The following is a 26305-nucleotide window of genomic DNA, read 5'->3' on the forward strand; positions in this document are numbered from 1 at the left end:
AACTACAATGCTTAAGATTAGGAAAGCCACAAAAGGATCCTATAACTTTGGGTTTCCCGTTACCGCCAATACTATGATGCCTCATACTTGTAGTTGCCTCTTCCAGTCCTATGATGCGTTGTACTGCCTTACAGAGTCAATTCTTTTTTTCTGCCTTCGAAAAGTAGGTTTTCAAAACACTGTGGGTATACGTACCCAACATTTCTACAGAATTTCTGTCGGAAATCCTTCTTTACCATCTTCGCTCGACTTCATTTTTTCATAAATGGAACATTTCTTCAGTGTTTTTGGCTCATTTTCTTCTGGTCACAATGCCTTAACGTTGGTGAATTGCTCTTCTAGTGGAAGGAAATAAGGTTTTATCATATCTCCATCAGCCTTTTTGTGAAGTAACTCCCGGCTTCTCATTCCACTACTGAGCGTGGATTCTGTTCTAAAATGTCTAAACGGCTCATGAGTGAAAAGAAAGTGTTACTCGGAGATAGGCTTGAAGATCTCACAGCCAAGGAAAAGAAGAAAAAAGGAAAGGTTATCAGGGAACTATCTAATTCCACTGTATCCACTGTAACTTATAGTTTCTTTCCTGTCGGTGTTGTTTTGCAGCTTGAAGTATTTTCTGGATTCACATGCTATACACTATTCCGCCATCTATTGGTTGGGTGTGGAATCCTCCCCAAAACATTTGTCCTTCTACTCATCAGGTTAAACGTAGGGTTGCAGCGCGCATTCGCTGCTCGCTCTGCGAGGCATGCTGTAGTAGGGTATGCTGTGGAAGTGCTGTGGAAGCCTCGCCCACTCTCCGCCCATAATTATCATTGGCTGGTGTCATTGTCCTTGGTAAGTGCTGGCTTCCGATTCAATATGAGGTTTCTTAGTCCTTCCTTCTTACCGCCCTGTCTCCTTTTGTGACCGCCCGTAACGACTGGCCCTTTTATTTGCGGAGTTACACGGTCGGCGTTATGTAGTCGGTGAGCACTATTTTCTTTGAGGAGCACACTGCTCAGCAGCGGTGCTGTTTTCTCCATTGGTGGCTAGCTGCGGAGCATGTCGCTCGCTGGCAGGAGGTGCCCTCGCAGTTCCTGCTGCACACGCTGCGTACAGGAGAGGTGCGCTTACTTTAACTCAAGATCCGCTCCGTGGAGCAGACCCTGGAACAGCTTGTTTATACATTAATACAGGATTGCAAAGGCAATCAGTCTGGTAACATCATTGAAAGACTACGCTTATTTATTGTTTCGTTGTCTTCCGATTTGAATGTCGGCACATTGCTTTTGTTTCTTAAGACCTATTACATTGCAATTCCTAATTACAATTTTCCTAAATTGAAACTTTGTAGTGCTTGGACTGTGAGCGCATGTGTCTTCCTGAGGCAACAGTTAGTTTAAACTATTACGTGAGTACAACAATTATGTGCAAAGCTTTTAACATTTTCCATGGAGGAACGCTACTGCCGTCTTGCTTTTCGGCCTCTTGCAGCAACCTTCCTCCAACGAGTACAAGCAGACCAGACCGAAGATGTTCAAGAACCAGAGCTGCACTATGCAAATTTTAGATTAGTGATGTCTCTGACGTTGACCAATCATGTGCGACGAGAAAAGAGGTTGGTTATGGTCAGTATGACGCTTTGATAAAGCTGGGTAGATAGATGACCAATGGCATCAAGGCAGGCAAATATCTGCATGGGGTTCGGCCTGGGAAATTTGTTAGTGTTCATCACTGCCACTCAGTACCTATTATGGAGTACACCATGCAGTATAATATTTGATTGTCTTACTCGTTTGTGCTGAGATTTATCTAATTCCAAGGTGTATATCCAAACATATCTTACTACCTGGGAAGGGGCGTGATTAGATGTGCGCTGCGTGAAACCTACTGATCCCTTTATTACGACAGTAAACAACTAAAATATTCACTCAAATTTTGATCGCGATACTTTCAAAATGAACACTCATTCGATTATTCAGTCTCTTGTACATTAATTCAGATTAATTGGTGCCAGATCATCTATATGGCAATAGCAGGGTTCAAATAGACTTTAAATATAAAAGAGACTGGCTGCCATGAAGCTACCAATGCTACCAATTTAGCAGTAATTGTGACAAAGAACTCCTAATGTAGGCTGTTCGCTGTTAACGGAGTGTCACTAACAATTACAGCTACTGAAGTGTAAATACTTCCAAGTGTTGCGCCTGATGAGAACCACACGGGTTTACAGCCCAACAAAGGATCCCTTTTCTCACGTTTGATGAACTTCTTGCCTCCTGGCAAATAATAATAATTCATTTCCGTCAATTTTGTGTAAAAGGCAATTTGTGTGTGTGTGTGTGTATTTGAGGAGAGGGGTCCTCTTAGCCCCACGTTTCTCTCAAATGCAGTGGCTTTACATCACAGGGTATATTTGCATTCCAGGACACGATGTAAACTCAACATGAACCGGCGCATTCTGAAGGAAGACAGCATAGTTTTACGGTTCATTTACAATTAAAATTCAATAACATACATGTTGTGATTTATGCTTCTTGGAACTGTGGGGATGTTGCTAGGAGGTTGGAATGTTGTGATATGAATAGCAGACAGTACAGAGGAAGCTGTGGAAGGAGCTGGAGGTCTCTTTACTTCTAACTAATAAAGATCAACTTTAACTACCACCCTGCATTGAAGTGATCTTTACATTGGCGACGAGGGAACCCTACACTCTGGCAGGGGCAGAGACTGAAACTGACCTCCACCCCTGGATGGTACTAATGCTGGAATTGACTGTAGTATACAATTTACTCCTCCAACTTGGTTTCCTACTTTTCTTCCCAAGGTGGCGGCAACCTTGTGGTATGTACATTTTATTTCAACTACTGCTCTGTATCTGATTTCTGGAGAAGATAGAGCTTTATTCAAATTTCGGATTCTTTGACTGCCATCTGTGCGACTAGAATTTACTTTTGTTATTCTTGCCACTTTTACGCTTTACTCTCCAACATTTCTGGAGCGTTTTCTGGAGCATACTGGATTTGGCGATTCTTGTAATTACCTGCATCCTTTCAAAAACGGCATCTTTTAAATTAAACTTGCTTACTTGCTCGCGCAATCCTTTAGATTGTGAAACCGCCGCTGCCTCGGAAGCCTTCGGCATCGCCAGCTGGATTGTGTACCTCCGTGATGTCACAAGCGCCACTTGCGTGATCCAACGCGGCGGCCATCTTGGCTAAGTATCATTCACGTTTGGTTAAGCATCGTTCACGCAATTCAACGTGGGAACGTCACTTGCGTGAACCAACGTGGGGGCCATCTTGGTTATCCGTAAAGCTTCATTCACGCAATCCAACGTGGGAGACCATCTTTCTTATAGTTGTTTGCCTATTCTAATTTGATTGCTGCGTTATCGTTTTGACTATCTTCTCGACAGTCACCTCAACTGCTGAACGCTTCAAATTCATTTCTTGCGTGGAGGATATTACAAGACTTTTCTACAAGGCTGATTTGGAATGTTGCAACGTTTTTTGCCTCTGACTTGAGTAAATTTTTTTTCAATAGACACTTTATGTTTATATATGTACTGTATTAATCTTGACTATTCCACAAAAGTCTATTATTAATTTTTGTGTACAATGGGTGATCAAACCTTTTCTACTCCTCCTTCCTTCCTACCTACTCCTGGTGAACCTGCAATAGCTTGGAAAGAATGGAAAAAGTTGTTCCTCACTTACATTCTAGCATCTGGTGCAGACAAATATGGTCCTGTTCGCAAACAAGCCATTCTTCTCCATAATTTGGGAGTGGAAGGTAGAAGGTTATACGAGGATTTGCCTGAAATATCTTTAGGTGTGGGAGACGGTCATGCTGCTAATGTCTATGACATGAGTATGTTAATGTTAGAGAAAAGGTTCACTACAAAAATCAATACTCTTTTAGAGAGGCATAAGTTTTTCTGTCGCGTTCAAAAGGTTGATGAGGATGTTGCAACTTATGTGGCAGCCTTACGGGGATTGTCACTTAATTGTCAATTTAAGGATTTGACGGATTCCCTGATTCGTGATCAAATCGTCAGATGCACCAATAATAAAAGAGTGCGAGAGAAGTTACTTAGTAGGGATTGTAATTTAGAAGAGGCTATTGAAATTGTTAAAGCTATAGAAAATACTGACTTATGGATAAAAGAGATGGATAAATGCTCTAGTTCTATAATATCAAAAGATAGTGTTGTAAAAGGATCAGAGTCTAATATAACGTCCCAAACGCAAGCATTTGTTGATGAAACAAAAGTTGTTAAAAATGTTAGGAAATTTGATTCTAAAAACAATAAGCCATCAAATTACCATCCTCCAAATTATCGCCCTTCTAATTTTGTGCAACAAAATAAGTCGCATCTTGTGAAGTGTTATAGATGTGGTTCTCCAGAACATATTGCATCAAGTCCTCGTTGTACAGCTAGAAATGCCATTTGCAGAGGATGTGGAAAAAGGGGTCATGTGGTTAAGGCTTGCAATGCTAAGACTCAATATGTTAATGAGATTGATGACTCTTGCGAAAATTTTGAGAATTTAATGCTGTGTGTAGATGGGCTAACTTTGAGTGAAGATTGTCTTTGCACACAGAAACCTATTTGTCTTGTTGATGTGGCTACTGAAAGCACTGATAAGCTTGAGAAGCCGCATTGCTTAATCAATTTTGATACCAGAGATCCTAGACATTCTCGAACTAGAAATGTTAACATGTTAGTCGATTCTGGAAGTTTATATACCTTGTTGTCCAAGGATATGTATGTTGAAATTTGGGAGAGAGATGTAAACCTTAATTCTTGGACTCCTCCAGATATAAAAGCTGTAGGATATGGTGGGAAGACCATTGACATTTTAGGTCTCAAGTGGATGGTAATCACTTTTCAAAACAAAAAAGTATTTGGGAGAGTATATCTCACTAAACAAGGGTCTAACTTGCTTGGCTGGCGTCACCAGAAAGATTTAGGGATTGTGCTAAATCCCAATGCTACTGAACCTGTTTCTTCATTTTCTGTTCTTAGTATTGATACTTTTGAAACAGATATTATGAAGAGATTCCCTAATGTTTTTTCAGAGAAGTTGGGAAAGCTGAAGGGGTTTTCTCATAAGATCATTCTTAAGAAAAATGCGGTACCTGTGGTTTATAAAGTAAGGAATTTACCACACTTGATGAGAGAACCCCTGAAATTAGAATTAGATAAGTTGTTAGACCTGAAGATTATAGAACCTATTGAAGCATCTGAGTGGCTCACCCCCATTGTAGTCGCGCCCAAGGATGGTGGAACCAAAATTCGTCTCTGTGTGGACTTACGAGATTTAAATAAAAATATATGGGTTGATAGGCAGCCATTGCCTAATATTTCTGAAATGTTGAGTGCCATGGGTGGTGGTGTGATATTTAGTGTAATTGACATGTCTGCAGCTTACCACCAAATTGATTTAGAAGAGAAATCAAGGCACCTTACCTCGTTCGTAACACCGCTGGGGGCATTTCGCTATTGCAGGATGCCTTTTGGTTTAGCATCAGCCTCCGCGGTGTTTCAGAGAGTGATGGAGAAGGTTCTAGAAGGTATTGGCAATGTTTTATGTTTTCAGGATGATGTATTAGTAGTTGGGAAGGATTGTCAACATCATGATGGGATTTTAACACAAGTTTTAGAACGCATGGAAGTTAATGGTCTGACCATAAAAAAGGAAAAATGTCAGTTAAAGAGAGATTGTGTAACGTATCTTGGTCATGAAATATCTGGTTTAGGTATTAAACCAAAAAAAAGCATAATTTCTGCAATTAATGATGCTCCTACGCCAACAACGAAAGATCAGCTAAGATCCTTTTTAGGATTAGCTGAATATTGTTCTAAATTTATTAGAAGTTTTTCAGATGTAGTTGAGCCCTTAAGGCGTTTGATGAAAAATGGTGTGGTTTTTGAATGGGATCAAGCGTGTGAGGATGCTTTCAAGTGTGTGAAAGGAGGAATTCTTCATGCACCTACTTTAGGTCACTTTGACGTTAAAGCCAAGACCTTAGTTACCACTGATGCTAGTGCTGTGGGGCTTGGGGCTGTACTCTCTCAGATATCTGATGGTGTGGAAAGAATTATAGGTTTGCCTCTAGAAGATTACAAGGTGCCGAAGTGTCTTACTCAGTTATTGAGAGGGAGGCTCTTGCTTGTACGTGGGGAATTAGACATTTTAGATATTTCCTTTGGGGTTTGCCTTTCAGAGTGCGTACGGATCATAAGCCTCTCGTGCATTTATTTAAAGGAGGAAGAGGCTTGGAGGGAAATGTTACCCCTAGAATATCGAAATGGATCTTATCTGTACTTGAGTACAACTTTCAGATGGAGTATGTGAGGGGAGAGAAAAATGTTATTGCGGATTGTTTATCCAGAATGCCTGTAGATTTAGTAGATCTTGTAGAAGTTGATGACCCAGTGATTAGTTGTGATGAGATTCTTGCTTTTGATAAGGGAGATTGGGAGACTGCCATGGCTAATGATCAAATAATTCCTTTGGTTATGGAACATGTTTCTGGAGGATGGTCTAGGGAGTCCTCTAATGACGTTCGCCTAAAGGGTTTTTCTAATGTAGAAGCTGAATTGAGTGTGTCTGAAGGTAAGTTGTGGAGGAGGAACAGATTGGTACCACCGTACAATCTCAGATCCAAGATCATGAATATAGCGCATGAAGGCCATTTGGGAAGGAACATGACTAAGAGAAGGATCCGTGAATCATATTGGTGGCCAGGGATGGATGGTGAAATTGATGAGTTGGTTAAGAATTGTCATGCGTGTGCTGCTAGCGATAAAACGAAAGTCATCAGGCAACCTTCTCTTTCCTGCGTTGATTTTCCAGTACGGCCATGGGAGAGATTAGCGATTGATTTCTTAGGACCGATTTCCAAATTGGGTACTCGGAATAGATTTATAATGGTCCTTGTGGATTATCATTCTAAATGGTTTGTAATGGAGTCTACTGAAAGTATTGACACAAAGAGAGTGATAAACTTTTTGGAAAGGACATTTTTAAATGAAGGTATTCCAAAAACTTTGGTATCGGATAATGGTGTACAGCTGGTCTCGAGACAAATGAAAGAATTTTTGGATGGCATGGGAATCTGTCATGAGAAGGTTGCGTTGTTTAGGCCACAGGCCAATGGGCTTGTGGAAAGGATCAATAGATTATTGATGGAGAACATTCAGTTATCCTTAGCGAATGGTTTGGTGTGGGCTGAGGAGCTTAAGAAGATGGTCTGGTCATATAGAATAACTCCACATTCGGTCACTGGTATCTCTCCATTTGTTTCTCTTAAAGGGCGTGAGCCAGGTTTGAAGGAAGTTCCGGGTTGGCTGAAGAATAAGGAATGTGTGTGGGTTGACCGATCGAGTGTGAAAGATAGTGTTGTCAGTAGACAACGTGATTCTACACATTTGTACAACCTAAGGATGAGAGTGAAAGATTCAGATATACATGTTGATGATTGGGTTGTGACAAAGAAATGTGGTAATGTAATTAAGGGAGAAAGTAAATATTCTCAACCTAAACAAGTAAAATTTGTGAAGAAAAATGTTCTCATTTTAAATGATGGTTCTGCTTGGAGCTGTGGCAATGTTGCAAAGTGTAATGCTCCGTAAATTTTATTTACTCCTGTTTGTTTCATTTTTATATGCTTCATTTGTATATTTTCTTCTGATATTGTAATGGGGGGAGATGTGTTGTGATTTATGCTTCTTGGAACTGTGGGGATGTTGCTAGGAGGTTGGAATGTTGTGATATGAATAGCAGACAGTACAGAGGAAGCTGTGGAAGGAGCTGGAGGTCTCTTTACTTCTAACTAATAAAGATCAACTTTAACTATCCACCCTGCATTGAAGTGATCTTTACAATACAATGTACACCTGGTGTACTAACGCTGTCGCATGTGCCTCGCACATGTTTTACATAAATGGTAGCAAACACTTGCACAAACCAAAACATACAAAGAGTTGTTTTCAGGTGAAACATTTCAGGCAAAAATTATTCTTTGTTCTAATGTACGGGCTACCCCTCACGTGCAAACTTTTCCCTTCACACTCTTGTAAACGGTTTAGGCTTGCACTTTACTTGTTCGAAAGAAGTCCTCTTTCAACATACTGACAACTTTGTTTGCTGTAAAACTTGATAACCCATGACGTAAAAGCCAAAGCGTGCATGGCTTCTCCAAAGCCACACCACATAATTCTTCCACACACAGCACATTTGAACATCTTATAATTTCATGCCACACAATCAAATTATAAATAATTCCACTCCACAACATTCCATACCATATATTTACAATCCTAAAAAATAAAAAACACATTTCCACTTCACTCCATACCACATAATTCTACATCACATAATAGCGCTCCATGCAACTTAATACCACTCCAACCCACATAATTCCATTCCACACAACTCAACACAACTCAATTTAACTCCAAACAATACAACTACACATAATTACACTATAAATTACACCTCACCTTACAATCCAGTAAATACAACTCCACAACAAGCCAAATAATTCTACTCCGCACAATTATACACCACACTATGCCACATAATTCCACACAACGTCTCTGAATTCCACAATTCAGCCCTACACAATTCACCACACAACATACTTACACTCCACTAAATACCACCCAGCACCACATAATTTAACTCAACATTACTACACTCTACTCCAAACCACATAAATGCACTTCACAATAATTCAGATTATGCCACGTAGCAGCACTCCGCATTAATTCACTCCACACATGCCACAATCGCACTTCATATATTTTTCACTCAACGCCACAGACTTCCACGCCACACAATTCAACTCTACACATTTCCATTCAACACCACATAATTCAACAAACCACATAATTCAACTAAACACAATTACGCAACACACCACAAACATCCAATCTACACCACAAAATTCCACATCATGCCACGAAATTAAAGAGCACACCACACAAGTAAAGTCCATTACATACCACTCTACAACACAAAAAACCATTTCACGTAATTCCACTCTATAACACACAATACCACTACATATGATTCCAGTACACTCAATACCACATAATTACTATTCACACAAATCCACTGCACACCTCGTCACATTATTTCACCTCACAACTCCCACACACAAAATTCCACTACTAACAATTTCACTCCACACCACATGCATTCCCTCCACTTCCGAAAGAAAACGCATACGTAAATTACATTGTCATTTACAATGTCTATAGCTCTAACGTGCACAAATGCGAGACCTATTGCATCGAAAATGCTTGGTTTTTTGTTGTTGTTGGGTGGGTGTCGACGTGCCTCCATTTGGTGCCCCTTGGGATGTTATTGTGCTTCTTCCGGAAGCTCCCACCTTTGGTCGCCATCTTCGGATTTACTTTCGCTGCTTCCTCCTCTCATATTCTGGGCATAGGAGGATGGGTTTGCTTGTGAATCCAGAAAATTATTCAAACTGCAAAACTACATGGACAGGCAAGACTGTTTTTCTGGATTCACATTCTGTGCATAGATTTTTTTTTAGCAGTTTGTTAATACAGTGGTGATTGGGTTGAAGGTGAGCACTAATTTGAAAACAAATATTTTAAGATCTTTTGTCTTACTTGTGCTTCCTAGTGTCTTGTGAACGTGTGTACTGATGACCATGTTGCTGCCATACAAATGTCTTGTAGTGGAGTATTTGCTAAGAAAGCAATAGCTGCTCCTTTCTTTCTTGTTGAATGAGCACCAGGACTGTTTTGTAATGTCTCTTCTGCATTCTTGTGGTACAACTGAATAGTCTGTGCTAACCATCTAGCAAAAAAACTCCACACCATCCCAGTTCAGACATGGCCATATGCAAATCAGCCTTGACCCTGTGCCTCATGGGAACAGTCCAGCCCGAACTGCGAAGCCATGTCTTTCCTGGACCGGAATCAAGCATCCTAGGACCGGTTTCTGGCTATCAGCCGTCTTCAGCCAGGATAGCTTGACTCCAGTGGTGTGGAGAGCATGGGACTCACGTCTGAGCATACCCATCCCACTCGGGGTGACAAATGCAAAACAACAGTTGATGGACAGAATGCAGAACAATGTCATACATTCACCCCAGTACAGAGATCTGGGCCTAAATCCATCGTTTTTTTGCACTCCACACCACCCCAGTTCAGACATGGCCATATGCAAATCAGCCTTGACCCTGTGCCTCATGGGAACAGTCCAGCCCGAACTGCGAAGCCATGTCTTTCCTGGACCGGAATCAAGCATCCTAGGACCGGTTTCTGGCTATCAGCCGTCTTCAGCCAGGATAGCTTGACTCCAGTGGTGTGGAGAGCATGGGACTCACGTCTGAGCATACCCATCCCACTCGGGGTGACAAGTGAGACAGGACTTTTCTGGACTGAGTTCCCTGGTTTCAGGTCTACCATTCCTGTGCTATTTTCCACCACATTTGCTGTGCATATGGAAACACTAATCGTGGACAGGTTGAGAATTTGAGAATGCACGCTTTTTAGTAGAACTATCACCATCACAAGAAACTTCTTTAAAATAAATCAGAAAGGATGGTCACGTCTTCTTGATATGTTAATCTGTCTTCTTAACCCCCCTCCCTCCCATTCCTTCGATCGCACCACCCACTTTCCATTCAGCTTTCCAATTAACTGGGGCGCTTCCTGCCTTTGTAAAACTGCAGAAGAACAGCTTAATAGCTTTGGCCTCCCCCTGCCTCTCGCGCCATTAAGTGAAGGTTCGGCCCCATAAAGGGAGCACATATGCGCCGAAAACCCTTCATGCAGAAACTTCCTGCTGCAAATGCTCCTGCCATGACAGAGAGGGTTTCTGCGCCAGCTCTCCCCAGATACAGATCTACTCGATGGGTGCATGTTAGGTATCCTCAGTTTTCAACTGCACTGAAATACATACATAAGTGCTACGACACAGATGGCATGATTGTGCAAACAAAAAGTTGTTAATCTGCACCTATGGATTTTGCCAAATAACACTTTCCTGAAATACCGTGCAAAATCTGCCAGTCGCAGGTAATCCCATCCCCAAAGGGATTTATGCTGCCACTGACAAGAGTAAATGACTATTTCAAGAGTGAGAAGGGTGAGCGGATTTAGAAAAAAATACCCCCTAACTCTCCACTTCATTCTTAAACTTTCTAGTGAAACCTTGTCTCGCCCCCCCCCCCCCCCCCCCGCCCTTAGCGGGATTAAATCTCCAGCAATATAACATCAGTGTGGCATCTTAATATTAGCGAGTAAAAGAAATCACATTTATACTCTCTCTCTCTATCGCCCTCACTCTATCTATCAATCTATCTCCCTCGCTCTATCTATCTATCGCCCTCACTCTATCGCCCTCCCTCTATCTATCGCCCTCCCTCTATCACCACAGCGTATAGGTGTCACATTTGCGAAAGTTAAAACTATTGGCATTGTAAATGACAGAGCTAATAATTTCGCTATTTTCAAAACCAACACATAAATAAAACATTTGTCATTTACAATACCAATAGCTCAAACTTTCCTAATGCTAGACCTATTGCATTGCAAATGCTTGTTCAATATGACCCCTTGTGTATGCCACTTTTGCTGCTAAATGAACCTTTAAAGTTGCATAGGTCAGCTTACAATCTGGAAGGTGTGTTAAGTACTTTAGCACTATTTTATCTCTAGTGATTTTTTTTTAAATAATCCTTCTCTAAGACAGAGTGAGCATCTTTTCCATTTAGCTATATAACACTTTCTATTTGTTGGTCTTTTTGCCTCTCTTAAGACTGCCATAGTCCTTTTCGGTAACTTTAGGAGCCGAATTTTAAGCCTTCAGGAGCCATGCTGCCAGGCTTAAAGACTCTGATCCTGGGTGAAGTCCTTCCTGCATTGACAATAGATCTTGCCTGATTGGTCATTTGAAAATCTTTCCCTGTGAAAGTTCTATTAGTGCTGAAAACCATGTTTGTCTTGCCCACTGTGGTGCAATCAGTATCAGAGTATTGCTGCTGATCTTGCATTTGCTGATCCCCCTGTGAAGTATTGGTATGGGGGAAAAGCGTACACAAATTTCCCTAACCAATTTATCGACTGTGCTTTCCCCATGGACTGGTGGCAATGTTGTCTAGATGTATAGCATTGGCATTTCATGTTCTGGGGTGTGGCAAATAGATCTTTTTCCTGTGTTCCCCATTTATGAAAACATTTTGTGAGTACTCTTTGGTACAGTTCCCATTTGTGAGACCATGAGGCTTGTCTGCTAAGTCTGTCTGCCTCAATATTGTCCTTCCCTGGCAGGTGGACAGCAAAGATCTCCATCTTACGTTGAATAACCCAGTTGCACATTATTTGTGCTAATTTTGACAGTGGTACTGACTGTGTCTCTCCCTGTTTGTTTATGTAAAGCATGGTGGTTGTGTGGTTCGTTTGTATCAAAACTGATTTTCCCCAGAGCTTTTTGAAAGGCTTTTCAGGCTAGGAATACTGTTTTTAGTTCCAGGATGTGTTGTATTGCATCCAATTGTTTCCAGACTACCCTTACTTTGAGATTGTTCATATGAGGCATCTGTTATGGTCACAGTTGGAGTTGGTTGTGTAAATGTTCTTCCTTGTGTTATATGTGACCTGCCCCACCACAATTTGTGCTCCTCTATCCTTTGCGGGACAACCACTAGATCTTTCCAACTCCCAGTCGCCTGTGACCATTGGTTCTGAAGCCATTGCCTAAATGGTTTCATGTGAACCTTGTGTTTGGTATCAATGGGTTGCAAGAAGCCATAATTCCTAGTAGCTTCCCCGCCGTTCTCACAGTCGGTGCTTGCCCCCTCCGGTACAGCTGTATCTCCTGTAATAGTGCTACTGTTAATTCCTTGCTGGGGAATACTTTCCCTTGGATTGAATTTGTTCTGGACCCTAACAAAATGTTCTCTTGTTCTGGTTCGATGATGACTTCTCAATGTGTATTGAGAACCCAAGCTGGTATAGCGTTTTAATTATTTGCTGCATGTGTTCTTTGCGAATTTTGTATGAGGTTGCCCTGACCAGCCAGATGTCTAAGTAAGGATAAACATGTATGCCCTGCCTGCGCAGATGTGCTGATACTGTTGCCAGACACTTTGTGAATACTCTTAGTGCTCATTTTATTCCAAATGCTAGCACTTTAGTGTTGGTTGTCTACCACAAATCTGAGGAATTTCGTGTGGCTTGTGTTCACGGGAATGTGTAAATAAGTGTCCTTTAAATCTATTGCAACATTGTAATCCCCTACTGTCCCAGGTTGGGTGGGGACGTATGGAGGACTCGTGTAACCTCTGTCTTAGGACTGACAAGGGAAGTAGAGTCTGAGGCTTTAAGTAAGCTTTTCAAAGATGGTTTTATTTTAATATAAGTTTTTCTCTTCCTGCTGGTGATCCTCTCCCTGGCAAACGCAGCTGGGTCGAACACGGTCTTGTGGGGATCCAGCTTGTCTCGGGGGTGGGTCCTTCTCCGCTCGTCCAACAGGTTCAGGAGCCGGGAAAGGAGGAAAGAGATAGGGGCGAGTTAGGTCGCGGTTTGGCTTCAGTATATCTCAAGGGCCGGGAGTGAGGGAAACCGGTGCTAGTGCAAACGCAGGCAAAGGTCGTGACACAATGCTCATGAATAGGTCAAGGGTAAGGTTGAGGGGCTTTACAAATGTACCAACTAATCAGTAGGGACCCGACGTCCCACCCAGCCCGCCACTCTGCCCCGTACCTGTTGGAGCCACGCTCCTCCCGTGGGAGCGTGGCGGGGCGAATCATGAGAAAGTTGGCCTCCTGGCTTCACCTTCTCTTCCTCCGTCTTCCGATCTCTGCACTCTCCATCTCCGCTCCTAACCTCCTGGGAAACGCCGTCCGTCTCTTCCTGGTATCGGCCCCCTTTTGACGTAAGCGCGAGGCTTCGTAGGGGAGGAGTCTCGTCTGTGGTGTTTGTCTCCTTAAAGGGGCACGGATCCATTTCTTCTGCTGTTGGCCACCAGTAGTCGGGATCCCCTGTCGTCCACTCTGTTCCTCGGGGTTCCGGTTGCTGTTGGGAGGTAAGGGAGGTAGATGAGAGCGAGGGGGTGGACCACCAGTCCGGGCTCGGTGTATGTGTCTCTGTTAGCAGCCCCGGACCTTCCGCCCCGTCACACCTACTTAACTGGTATTCATTGTGAATGTTTGCGCTTTTTAAAATTTGTTTAAAAACCTCAAGTCTAGAATTGGTCTGAGTGACCCATCTACCTTAGGTATTAGGAAGTATGTTGAGTAGCTTCCCTTGTTTCTTTCTAGTCTTAGTACTAATTCTATAGCATCCTTTGACAGCATTTCCTCTACCTCCTTGAGTAGACAGGATGCTTCCTCCTCTGAATGTACCTTTTTCCTTGGTCCTTTGCCTGCAGGTGTCCTGCCTAATTCTATGCAATATCAGATATTGTATTAGGCTTAAAACGCACTTGTCTGTTGTGATTTTTCTCCACTCCTGGAAGAAATGTGGTATTCTACCGCCCATTGGTGTTGAATGTAGAAGTTCTTGATGGTCTATTTTTGTCCCTTGCTATGTCTGTACTCTTACTGCTGCACTTTTGGATGTTTGACAAGTGTCCTTTGTGAACTTTGGCAAGTCACTTATTTGCCAGGAGAGCCCCTCCCCTTTGTGGTTGTCCTCATCCACGTGCGAATACACTATCTTACCTGCTGGTACTGCCAGATTGTGGTTTTGTTGACTTGGCTGACTACTTCCATGATATGACTGTTGGTACGTCTGATGTGATGTTTTGCGTTGGAAGGAGCCCCTTCCTGTAGGTCTTCATGAGGGTACTGTTCCTTTATATTGCTTCTGAACTGTAGAGCCCCATTGACTTTGCTGTTTCGTTGTCCTTTTTCAACAGACTCAGATTCTCGTCAACCGCACTCCAAATAGTTGTTCCCCATTGAATGGTGCATTTAGTATGTTAGCTTGCACTTCAGGTTGAAAACCTGAAGGTCTTAACCAGGCATGGTGTCATTCTGTAATGCCTATCATCAATTGTCTGCTTAATGGTTCTGCTGTATCCAATGCAGATTTTAAACATGTATTGGCTTTGTTTTTGCCATCCTCCACCAAGTGTGCTGCCCTCTATTGGTACTGCTCTGGAAGATATCTCATTAATTCACCAATTTCCTCCCAATGATGGTAGGCGGGACGATTTAGTGCATTGGAATTTGCAATACGCCACTGGTTTGCAGCACTCCTTTCAACAATTCACCTCATGAGGTCCATCCTCTTACTCTCCTTATTTGAAGGAGGTCCGTTTTGCTTGGGACGTTGGCTCTCTTCCTAGTATATATGTTATCATTGAATCTGCTGGAACTGTTCCCTTTATGTAGTTTGCATCCTTGGAAGAGTGTTTCTACTTCTTCTCTGCCCTTAGGAGTGGCAGCCTTACATGTTGCTGGCTCTTTAAATGTCTCCTTTTCTTGATTCAAAACACTTGGGAGCATAGGTAAAAATTCCTTCACTGTGTGGGCAAGAGAGTTTCTAGTGAAAAACATGACTGTTGTCTTTCCTCTTCTAATTGCACCTCATATCTATCTGCCGCCTTCTTTTTAACCTGGTCATAAGGTGGTGATGGCCTTGAAGGATAAGAGTCTACAACTTCTGGGGAGCCTATTTCTAGATCTTGCCACTGTATGTCTTGGTATTCTGAAGCCTCAGAACCCTTGTAGATTTGTTCTTCCTCCTCCTCATAGAAGATTTCATGTTCTTTATGTTCAGGAGTTAAAGGTGGATCTATTTCCTCAAGGAATTTGTCCCCTTGATTGTTGAGGCTAATTTGAGATACAAAACTATTTGAGACGTTTTTCAAGTCTTTCTTCTTTTGTAAAAGACAGGCTTGCAGCAGTCTCTTTGCCTGCATCTCGGCTGTCTGTTAGATGTTGAGATTATCATGCTTTCGCTTCGACGAAAAGTCCTTCGAAGACAACGTGTCTGGTGAACTGTGTAGTTCTGTTTTTGACCGTTCCTGTTTTGATGTTGATGCGTATTTTCCTCGATCGTCTTGCAATGTCTTGAATTTTTCGGGGGTCTTTACCCCTGCGGTGTACTTTTCGAAGGATCAGAGGGTACTTTTCTCTCTGGTCATGCTTGCGGTCGTCAAGTGCTTTGATAACAATGCTGTCTTTGAGGATTGAGAGTCGTATTTTCGTGACTCAGATAGGATCATAAAGGATGATATGGCTCTTACTGCTGTTCGAGAAGAATTCCTACCCCCTTTGTCAGCGTACACGACTGCAGACTTTTGGCGAATTTTTCTCAATTTTCAGCAACTTTTGCCTTCAGATTGTTGGAGAGCCTTCTGCATGCATCCGGGCCCAATGGCGACCAAAGGTGGGAGACATCACAAGGGGCACCAAATAGAGGCACGTCGACGCCCACAAACAACAAAAAAATAAGACCCCATTGATACCGCTGCAGGTTTCACTGTCTCCTACAGCAAAGGCAGTTATGATATGTAGGTAGATTTCAAAATCAGAAAGAGGCCTCCATTCCCTAACTCTTCCTCTCTCTTGCACTGGAGACCCAGCAGTTGACTTCTCTTTTTAGAGACTAAGGGCCCGATGTAGGTAAATCTAATTTTGAGCAACACAAAAACGTCCCAAAATTTCACATACAATTATGTGAATACAGTTAAACAACAGACATGTATAAGCAACCACAACATAGTAGCTAGAAGAACTCTACTTTCCTGTGTCAGCCAGCGTTAGAATAATAACCATATATTCAAAAGAGTTTTGGTGTATTAAAAATTCACATAGTATTTATTTGTACAAACACATGTTAAAAACAATTCATTAATAAAAGGCATAAAAGTCACAAGTCATTACAGTACAATAAGTTTACAGAAAACAGAAGTCGACGCAGCGTTTCGGTGATATTTGATTGATTGGTCACCTTCTTCAGGACAGTTTTCTTGCTGTATTCTTGTTAATTTGTACAGCGTTTCAGTGCCAGACTCCTTTTTGAAGACGACGTCACTCGCATTAGGTACCAGTTGAACACTTCTCTCTAGGAGGGGACTTTGGATGTAGCCACCGTCAATAGACACAAATGTTTTGGATACAATCTCATACCGCGTGGTATTTTCCAGAAGCCTGATAGGGTCTGCTAGATAGTCGCGATTAGATGCCTCCAACCATCGGGGACGCCTCAGAGGGTTTGGTAGAAAGCAACCTGTTTGTTGGCTTTAAATCTTCACCCCCAGGCGGTATCGATATCTATATCCTCTTTATTTTAAAATCTTGGTTGGGTTATTGGTTAGGTCATCTCACGTCGGCCTTATAGTAAAATTACGGCCTCCCTGCATCCATCCGAAGTCCCGGTTTTCCTCTGTTCCGGGACTTCGGATGGATGCGACTATCCAGCAGACCCTATCAGGCTTCTGGAAAATACCACGCGGTATGAGATTGTATCCAAAACATTTGTGTCTATTGACGGTGGCTACATCAAAGTCCCCTCCTAGATAGAAGTGTTCAACTGATACCTAATGCGAGTGACTTCGTCATCAAAAAGGAGTCTGGCACTGAAACGCTGTACAAATTAACAAGAATACAGCGAGAAAACTGTCCTGAAGAAGGTGACCAATCAATCAAATATCACCGAAACGCTGCGTCGACTTCTGTTTTCTGTAAACTTATTGTACTGTAATGACTTGTGACTTTTATGCCTTTTATTAATGAATTGTTTTTAACATGTGTTTGTACAAATAAATACTATGTGAATTTTTAATACACCAAAACTCTTTTGAATATATGGTTATTATTCTAACGCTGGCTGACACAGGAAAGTAGAGTTCTTCTAGCTACTATGTTGTGGTTGCTTATACATGGCTGTTGTTTAACTATATTCACATAATTGTATGTGAAATTTTGGGACGTTTTTATGTTGCTCAGGATCTGACCCGGTCCCTATTGTAACAGTAGGGTATCTCCCTCTTTTCTGTAAAACGGTAAATCTAATTTACCACTTCTAAAATACCGAATCATACCGATTCGGTATTTAAGAAGTGGTAAATTAGAGGGGGGGAAGTGTAGGTAATTCTGATTCGGTAAATATGGAATACCGAATCGGTATTTACCGATTCGGTAATTACCTATTCTTGCAAGGGTGCAGGGGGTGTCACTTTGACACCCTCTAGCACCACAATTACAGGCTTGTGTGCCATGTGGCACACCTACATGCCATAAGGGCATGTCTGCGTGTCACATGGCACAGGTGTGCATGCACAGGTGTGCATGCACAGATGTGCATGCACACCTGGATTCGGTATTTTACCACCCAATTGGATTGGGTGGTAAAATACCGACTCTTGAAGGCCTGTGGCACTCTTCAGAGTGCCACCTACATCTCTATTTACCGATTCTGTACATTTACCGATTCGGTATTTTACCGAATCGGTAAATGTACAGAATCGGTAAAATTACCGAATCTGTACTTATGTAGCCCCCTACATAAGAAAACCGTAATACCGGTCGGAAACGGCCGAATTCGGCCGTTTGCGACCGGTTTTAGGGCTCCTACATCGGGCCCTATATAGCCTATCTGGGACTGTCAACCAATTTAGGCATAGATGTGAAAGACCATCATCACTTTCTCCGCTTATGTCTTCTGAATTGGATTAGGACACATCCTCTTACTATATACTAACTTACATCGCAAGATCATCTTCAAGAGTGTCACTGGTGGATGGTATCTCTACCTTCCAGTATGTTTTACTTAGAGGTGTGTCCAAACTGTACAGTAGAGGGAAGCTCCAGTGGGATGTTGTGTTGTTGCATGGACATACTCCCACCAAGTAGTGGCTTGGTAGTTTGGTCTGCCCTGTTCCCATGATGCACTGGGCCAGGGACAGACTAATTTGCATATAGCCAGGTTCTGAACTGGGATGGTGCAGTGAGCTAAAAAACGGTGATGGATCAAGCCCTGATCTGTTGACTGGGTAGGAGTGTTCTGATTAACTCAGATACTCTGTCCATCACCACCCCCTTTTTGAAAATATTTTGGCCACCACAAGTGTGGAAGGGTATGCTCAGACGTGAGTCCCTTGCTCACTGCACCATCAGGATTCAAGCAAGCCGGGCCGAAGACGGCTGTAATGCCAGAAACCGGTCCCCGGAAGCTTGTTTCCTTTCCAGTGAAGAATTGGCTTGGTAGTTTGGTCTGCCCTGTTCCCATGATGCACTGGGCCAGGGACAGACTAATTTGCGTATAGCCAGGTTCTGAACTGGGATGGTGCAGTGAGCTAAAAAACGGTGATGGATCAAGCCCTGATCTGTTGACTGGGTAGGAGTGTTCTGATTAACTCAGATACTCTGTCCATCACCACCCCCTTTTTGAAAATATTTTGGCCACCACAAGTGTGGAAGGGTATGCTCAGACGTGAGTCCCTTGCTCACTGCACCATCAGGATTCAAGCAAGCCGGGCCGAAGACGGCTGTAATGCCAGAAACCGGTCCCCGGAAGCTTGTTTCCTTTCCAGTGAAGAATTGGCTTGGTAGTTTGGTCTGCCCTGTTCCCATGATGCACTGGGCCAGGGACAGACTAATTTGCATATAGCCAGGTTCTGAACTGGGATGGTGCAGTGAGCTAAAAAACGGTGATGGATCAAGCCCTGATCTGTTGACTGGGTAGGAGTGTTCTGATTAACTCAGATACTCTGTCCATCACCACCCCCTTTTTGAAAATACTCCCACCAAGAGCACTATCTGGATCTCTGCACTTACAATATACAGCCCTTTAACTTTGGGCACTGCAAATCTTTTCCAAATGTATGCCAAAAGTGGCATCCCCCTATATGTCAGAAAATATTGGTAAAGCCATCTACTCAATAAAGTTAAAGGAGGGCCTTCAGACTGCAATCTCTCAACATCGACTGGGTCTACAAATCAATTTTCAACAATGAAACCCAAGTACAGGTTCTTGTTTACTTAGAAGCAATGCACTTCCAAGTCAGGCAAGAGCAAATCCCTGTCCAGGTGGAAAGGGGATAGAAGACATGGAGGAAAGTAAAGTGCAGAGGCATTTTTGCATAAGTTAACATAAATTGGATACAATGAGTCTTAGGAAATATCTTTGCATGCACTCAAATTCTTTTTCAAGGATACCTCAGAAAACCTGCACCTTGCAAGTTTCGGGGAATTCTCTATTAAACCTTTAAGTAATCCTGAAATTTGTAAAGTTCTATTCCTAAAAACGGGAAATCGGCATGTGCAGATACCAGATTTCCTTTGTTCCTTGTAGATCGAGCTCCTTATCTGGTACTATCGCTCTCTTTCATGTGCAACCATGAAAAACAATAGAAAATAAAAATGACACCACTAGAATCCTGCAAGTTGAAGGAGAAGGAGAGAAAGAAGAGGAAATAACGTTTTGGGGTGGACATTTACTTTGGCATCCTCCTCTTTAAAATCAAACTGTAGAAAAGATAGAATACAGAAAGATAACAGTGCAACTGGAATGCTAAATTATTTGAAGCATTTAACTCTGGCTAGTTCAACATTCAAATGGCTCCCCCTCTCAAACCACTATTACCAAGTCTCTCGACTTCCGTTTTATGGCGTCTTTCACCAATTTTGTTCATGACATCTGCCAACATTTTTACTCTTGGGTTGGTCATGTGGCTACAACAATACACACTTTTCAGTGGGCCAGAATATGATGCCATTGCAATCAATCGTTTTAAAATGTAGTCAAAGTTTCAAGTAATACTAAGAGCAAATATTTAAATGCCCATTTTAAAACTTACTGATAGTTGTGAAGACGCTAGTGAAACAGAAGTAATCCACAGCATTGAGAGAGAGAAGGTGATATAGGAATTGCTCTTTCTCTTCTTCGCAGCGCAGAAAAGCATATCGTTTGTACAGCTTCCTGTGAATCAGAAAGACAGACTAGTTACTTGCAAGACCGCTCCTTTATTCAAACAATGCAATGCTTACAGTTACTTATTCTAACTTATATACATTTGTTTCAGATTCAATGGATACTGGAAGGGAGGGCTTAGAACTTAGTATAACTATTAAGTTGCCTGTTTGTCCTGTAAGGGAATACATTTCCCTCCTAATGTGGTCAGTAAAAAAGGCACCAATTTGATGCTAACAAGAGTCTCAATCACTGTTTCTATGAAAAGGTAGCCAGTGACACTTCATTTATTTATTTAGAGTTTCATATAGTGCTAGCTCGACCCAAATGTATTAAAGCGCTTTACAAGTAGTGTGCATATGACAATTTGAGATACAAGAGAGGATACGTGTGGGTCGTGAAGTCAGCGAAAGCTAAAAGTAGAACATATAAGAATAGTGAGAGATGCATCAACAGGTCATGTTGTTGCACAACACAACAAATAGATAATGACAATTACATAGGTAATGATAAAAAAGTTAGTGCTAAAGTGGGACATACTGGATCAGGAGGCTATAACGAGAGAGTCAGTGGAGTGGGGTAATGTCTTTGGGAAAAGTAGATTGATTGTGTGCAAGTTGACGCAATTGTTCAGTAGCAAGGATTTGAGATCTCGTTTAAAGCAGAAGGAGGGGTTGCTTCTGACCTCTTTTGGGAGTGAGTTAGACACGTGTCAGGGTGGATTTCCTTTTCACCTTAGGGGGTAAAAGAAGAAGTGTGCTGGAACTTCTCAGTTCCCGGCTTGTACCAGCTATTTCTTGCACGAGGCGGTGGAGAATTTACCCACTTATTTTAAAGACACAGGTCATTTTTTATCAGAACTGACTAATGTTAAGTGGGAAGATGATTATGTATTGGTAGCCATGGACATTTGTGCGTTATATACCAGTATCCACCACAAAGATGGCCTTTCAGCAGTAAAACACTACCTAGACCAACGCAGTATCAATTATCGTCAACACAATGTTATATTACTTAAAATGATCCAACTTTGCCTAGAGAACAATTATTTTTTGTTTGACAAGACGATATATCAACAGTTGAGGGGTGTGGCCATGGGGGCGTGTTTTCCACTACCTATGTATGTTTACATGTTGGGTGGTGGGAGGAACACGTCCTCATGGACACCCACAACAGGTTATATGATTTGCACATTGTGAACTTTGGCGTTTTATTGATGATATCTGTATGATTTGGAAGGGTACGTTAGATTCAGCGGAGGAATTTGTCAAACTAATCAATTGTAATGAACTTAACTTACAATATACAGCAGATATCAGTAAAATCAATATCCAGTTTTTAGAAGTGGAGATATACCTTGATGGTCATGAAATCCAAACTAAAATGCATCGTAAAGTAACGGCAGGTACTTCAATACTGCATGCCAGTAGCGCACACCCAGGTCACCTCATAAAAAGTATTCCATATGGTGAATTTTTAAGAATGCGCAGGATTTGCAGTTCACCTAATGACTTGGAGATATACCAAACTGAAGCATTTGAGAGATTTCTAACTAGAGGGTACAGTATGCAAGACTTAATGGAGGCCAAGAGTAAGGCAAACTGTCACTCCAGAGAGGAATATCTTAAGACTACTGACTCTCATAGTACTAAGAGAGGAGTTAATGCTAGATCTGATCCATGCACTCCTTTGGAACCTATCAGACTAATTACCACCTATAATACTGAAGAGAGAAAGGTCAGAGGGATTATTAATAAACATTGGCCCATATTGAAGACTGATATCACGTTGGCGCAAGTGCTTACCCTACAGCCTTCTATCACTTTCAGAAGAGGACCCTCGATGAGGGACGTGTTAGTTTCGGGGGCTATACACATGTCGCACTGACTATGTTGTATATGTACTAGAATGTACCTGCAAAATGAAATATGTCGGAAGCACCAAATTACAAGCCTATGTTCATATTTTACAGCACCTTAGGGCTATTGTGAATTCTGATGACAACTACCCAGTAGCTCGTCAATTTAAGCTCGTGCATGACAAAAATCTAAAGGACTTGAGCTACTTTTGTATTTGACTCTGTCCCCAAAAACATCAGGGGGGCAATAGAGAGAAGCAGCTTAGGCAACTGGAATCCAAATATATTTTACTACTAGACACCAGAATTCCAAATGGGCTTAACAGGGGGGAAGACCTACATAACTTTCTGTAAATGTGCCCAGTCCGGTTATCTTTATCTTTTTGATAAGCGTAATACCGCATTTTGAATAAGTATACCCATAAATTTGGTTAGTGTGAGGATTTTTTGAACTGTTTGTTCTATATTGAGTGCTTTTTTTCATTATTAATTGCACTTGCACTTTACGTCTAATGAGTTTGGACTGAAAAGAGTGATTTATGACTATGTATGTCTTGTATATATATTTATATTTATTTAACTCTTTTATCCTGGAATCAAGTGATATGAATTTTAATATCTAAGATACTTAGCACTATTTTTGCACATTGGTAAGATTGTTTTTGCACAAGCACTTTCAAGGAGTTGATTGCAACTACAGGGAGGGCAGAAAATGTCTTTAGTATACTGGGATCTATTATTCTAATGGCTCCAATATAAATAGCCACCTGGCCTTCACAGTAATTACGATCTCAATTAACTCTGATTTTTAACAGTTTTAATATGATTGTTTTTTGTATGGAGTTTTTATCGTAGTTTAATATTTTGTTTTAAAACATACTGATGTTTTTTAAACTAGTATTTACGACTGATTAATTGTGTTTTGATCCAGGATATCAATGATTCTACTTAAGTATTTCTTCTGTTTTTATATGTAATGCAATTTAGCCTGACCGGGAAGTGATACTATATAAGTTAAGCACTATGTCCGGGGTGTCATGTGATCAAGGCTGCTGCCCCGCAGCCGAAACGAGTCATGCTGGCAAAATAAAATAAAGATTTATGCACTGAATCAACGATTTGGAGAGCGCACTTTTGTGGTCTGTACCTGATAACGGCAACGAAGGATCCGATGGTTCAGGACTTTTGGTGATATATATATATATCTAACTTCTCTCCAGCTCCTATAAACTGATATAGCTTGGCTCAAGTTTTAAAGTTTTTATTCACAGAAGGATCTGACACGTTTCGTTGGTTTACACCACCTTACTCATGGGAAAGGGATTTTTTTTAGGGTTTAGGGTGGATAAGAACTTATGGGTTTTTGGGTAGAGGGAATATTTAGGGTGTAGGGTTGGACTGGGGTTTGGGATGGTAAGTGAATTTTTAGGGTGGGTTTGGGATTTTGGGTGGCAAGGGTAATTTCATGGCTTGGGGTGGATATGGGCCTTTGGGTGGGAAGGGTGTTTTTAGGGTTTGGGGCGGGTATGGGTGTTGTGATGATAAGGAGGTTTTAAAGTTTAGGATGGGCATGGGTTTTGGATAGCAAGGGTTTAGGGCAGGTATGGCTTTTTGGGTGCTAAGGGGTTTTAAGGTTTTAGGGTGGGATGAGTTATTGGGTGGCAAGGTTATTTTAAGGCTGGGATATGGGTTTTTGGGTGCTAAGGAGTTTTTATGGCTTAGGGTGGGTATGGGCTTTTGGGTGGCAAGGTTATTTTTAGGAGTGGGTATGGGTTTTTGAGTGGTAAGGGTATTTTTAGGGTGGGATATGGGTTTTTGGGTGCTAAGGGTTTTTATGGCTTAGGGTGGGTATGGGTGTTTTGGGTGGGAAGGTTATTTTGAGGGTTTAAGGAGGGTATGGATTTTTGGTTGGTAAGGGTATTTTTAGGGTTTAGGATAGGTATGAGTTTTGGGTGGCAAGGTTATATTTTAGGATTTAGGGTGGGTATGGGTTTTTGGGTGGTCAGGTGTGTTTAGCATTTAGGGCATCTAGGAAGCTGGCTCTGTATATACTATAATAATGTAAGGTATAGTGTGCACATAAAACAGTGGATCCCCAAAGGCTTACAGAGGTAAAAGTAGATAATACCTTACTATAAGTTTGTGGTAGTGTGGGCGAGCAGTAAGGGTAGTGTTAAGCATGTATTGTTCACACTCAGGCAAGAAATAATGTCACACACACACACACTCAAAGACTGCACTCAGACCAATTGTATCACAAATATTTGTTGTATTTTTATTTATAAAACATGCAGGACTTGGCACAGGTAAATATGATTGTACTTTTCAAGACAGATTGTTAAAAAGCAAGCACGATGAATAATGACTTTTCTTACCGGTTTGTAAAAATGTGCAAACACAGCTGAAATTACTTTTGGATTACTTTTTATACTCAGTGTAATATGCCTAGAAATCACACTGGGACATTTCCTGGATAAAAGGTAAGTTCAACAGTTTTTCTCAAAACACAGTTTCTTATATTTCATACACTTTTAAACTCCAAACTTTTTTGCCCCCTCCAGTGGGAGGGGGCATAAACCTCACTCTGGTTGGCTGGGTCCCCCATCAACTAGATGGTGGGGACTGAGAGTTGTACCTCGCCTCACCCACCTGAGGTGTGGGGTTGACAAAGGTGGGCACACCTCGCCTATCTTGGTTTTTCCGCCGATTCTTCCGCCCAAAGTGGGGGACAGGTGCGGGGAGCAGCAAATGACTGGGTCAGCTCACAAAGGTGGCAAGCCTTTGAAGCTTCCCCTTCGTAGGCCCTGTCCATCCTGGGGGAGGAGACATTGGCACCTCTGCCCAGGATGTGCTTTGTTTCAGTAGCCCGAGAGTGGGAGGCTCTCGACCCAGGGGTCCAGAAACATGTCTGGGTGTGGCAGCTGGCGAGCAGCCAGGACACTAGAGTTAGGTCGTTTTTCAGGGGGCATCTCCAAGATGCCCTGTGAGTGCATTTGGAATTAAATTCCACGCTGGCATCAGTGTGGGTTTAATGTGCTGATTTTGATGTCAACCTTCCCAGATTTCAGTAAAGCCATTATAGTGCTGTGGAGTTCGTAATGAAAAACTTCCAGACCATATAGTCTTTTTATGGCGTTGCCTCACTTACAATGTCTAAGAATGGACTTAGACACTATAGGGGTAGAGGGCTCATGCATCTGTACTCTCACCAGTGGCATAGTGCACCCAGCTAGAAGGGTGGCTTACCTAGGCCATAGGCAGTGTATTGTAGGCATGGCACAAAGGGATGTGTGCCATGTCACTTCTTCATTTTGCTCTGCACCAGAACACAGCATGCAAGGGCAGTGTGTGTGTGTGTGTCTGTGTGTGTTAAGGTACAGGGCCTTTAAGGGTAGCACAATATTTGCTGCAGTCTTTAGAGGCCTTCCCTGGTCACAGTGCCCTTGGTACCCATGGTACCTTTTACAAGGGACTTGAACGTAGCCAGAAAGTTTCCAATTGGGGTTGCAACAGTACAGTTTTAGGGAAAGAACATAGGCCCTGGG

The 26305-nt window shown here is 42.0% G+C and overlaps 1 protein-coding gene across 4 annotated transcripts in view; it reads right to left on the reverse strand.

Annotated features, from left to right (window-relative positions):
• DENND5B (DENN domain containing 5B) overlaps positions 1-26305 on the reverse strand; it is a 578042-nt gene that overhangs the window by 139231 nt on the left and 412506 nt on the right. For all 4 annotated transcript variants that reach the window (XM_078673773.1, XM_078673772.1, XM_078673775.1 and 1 more), the window contains one exon: positions 20790-20911. In XM_078673773.1, coding sequence (XP_078529899.1) covers positions 20790-20911 — 122 coding nt within the window. The remainder of the gene's footprint in view (positions 1-20789; positions 20912-26305) is intronic.

Source organism: Lissotriton helveticus, chromosome 1_1 (assembly GCF_964261635.1).
Source record: "Lissotriton helveticus chromosome 1_1, aLisHel1.1, whole genome shotgun sequence".
Lineage (NCBI taxonomy): Eukaryota > Metazoa > Chordata > Amphibia > Caudata > Salamandridae > Lissotriton > Lissotriton helveticus.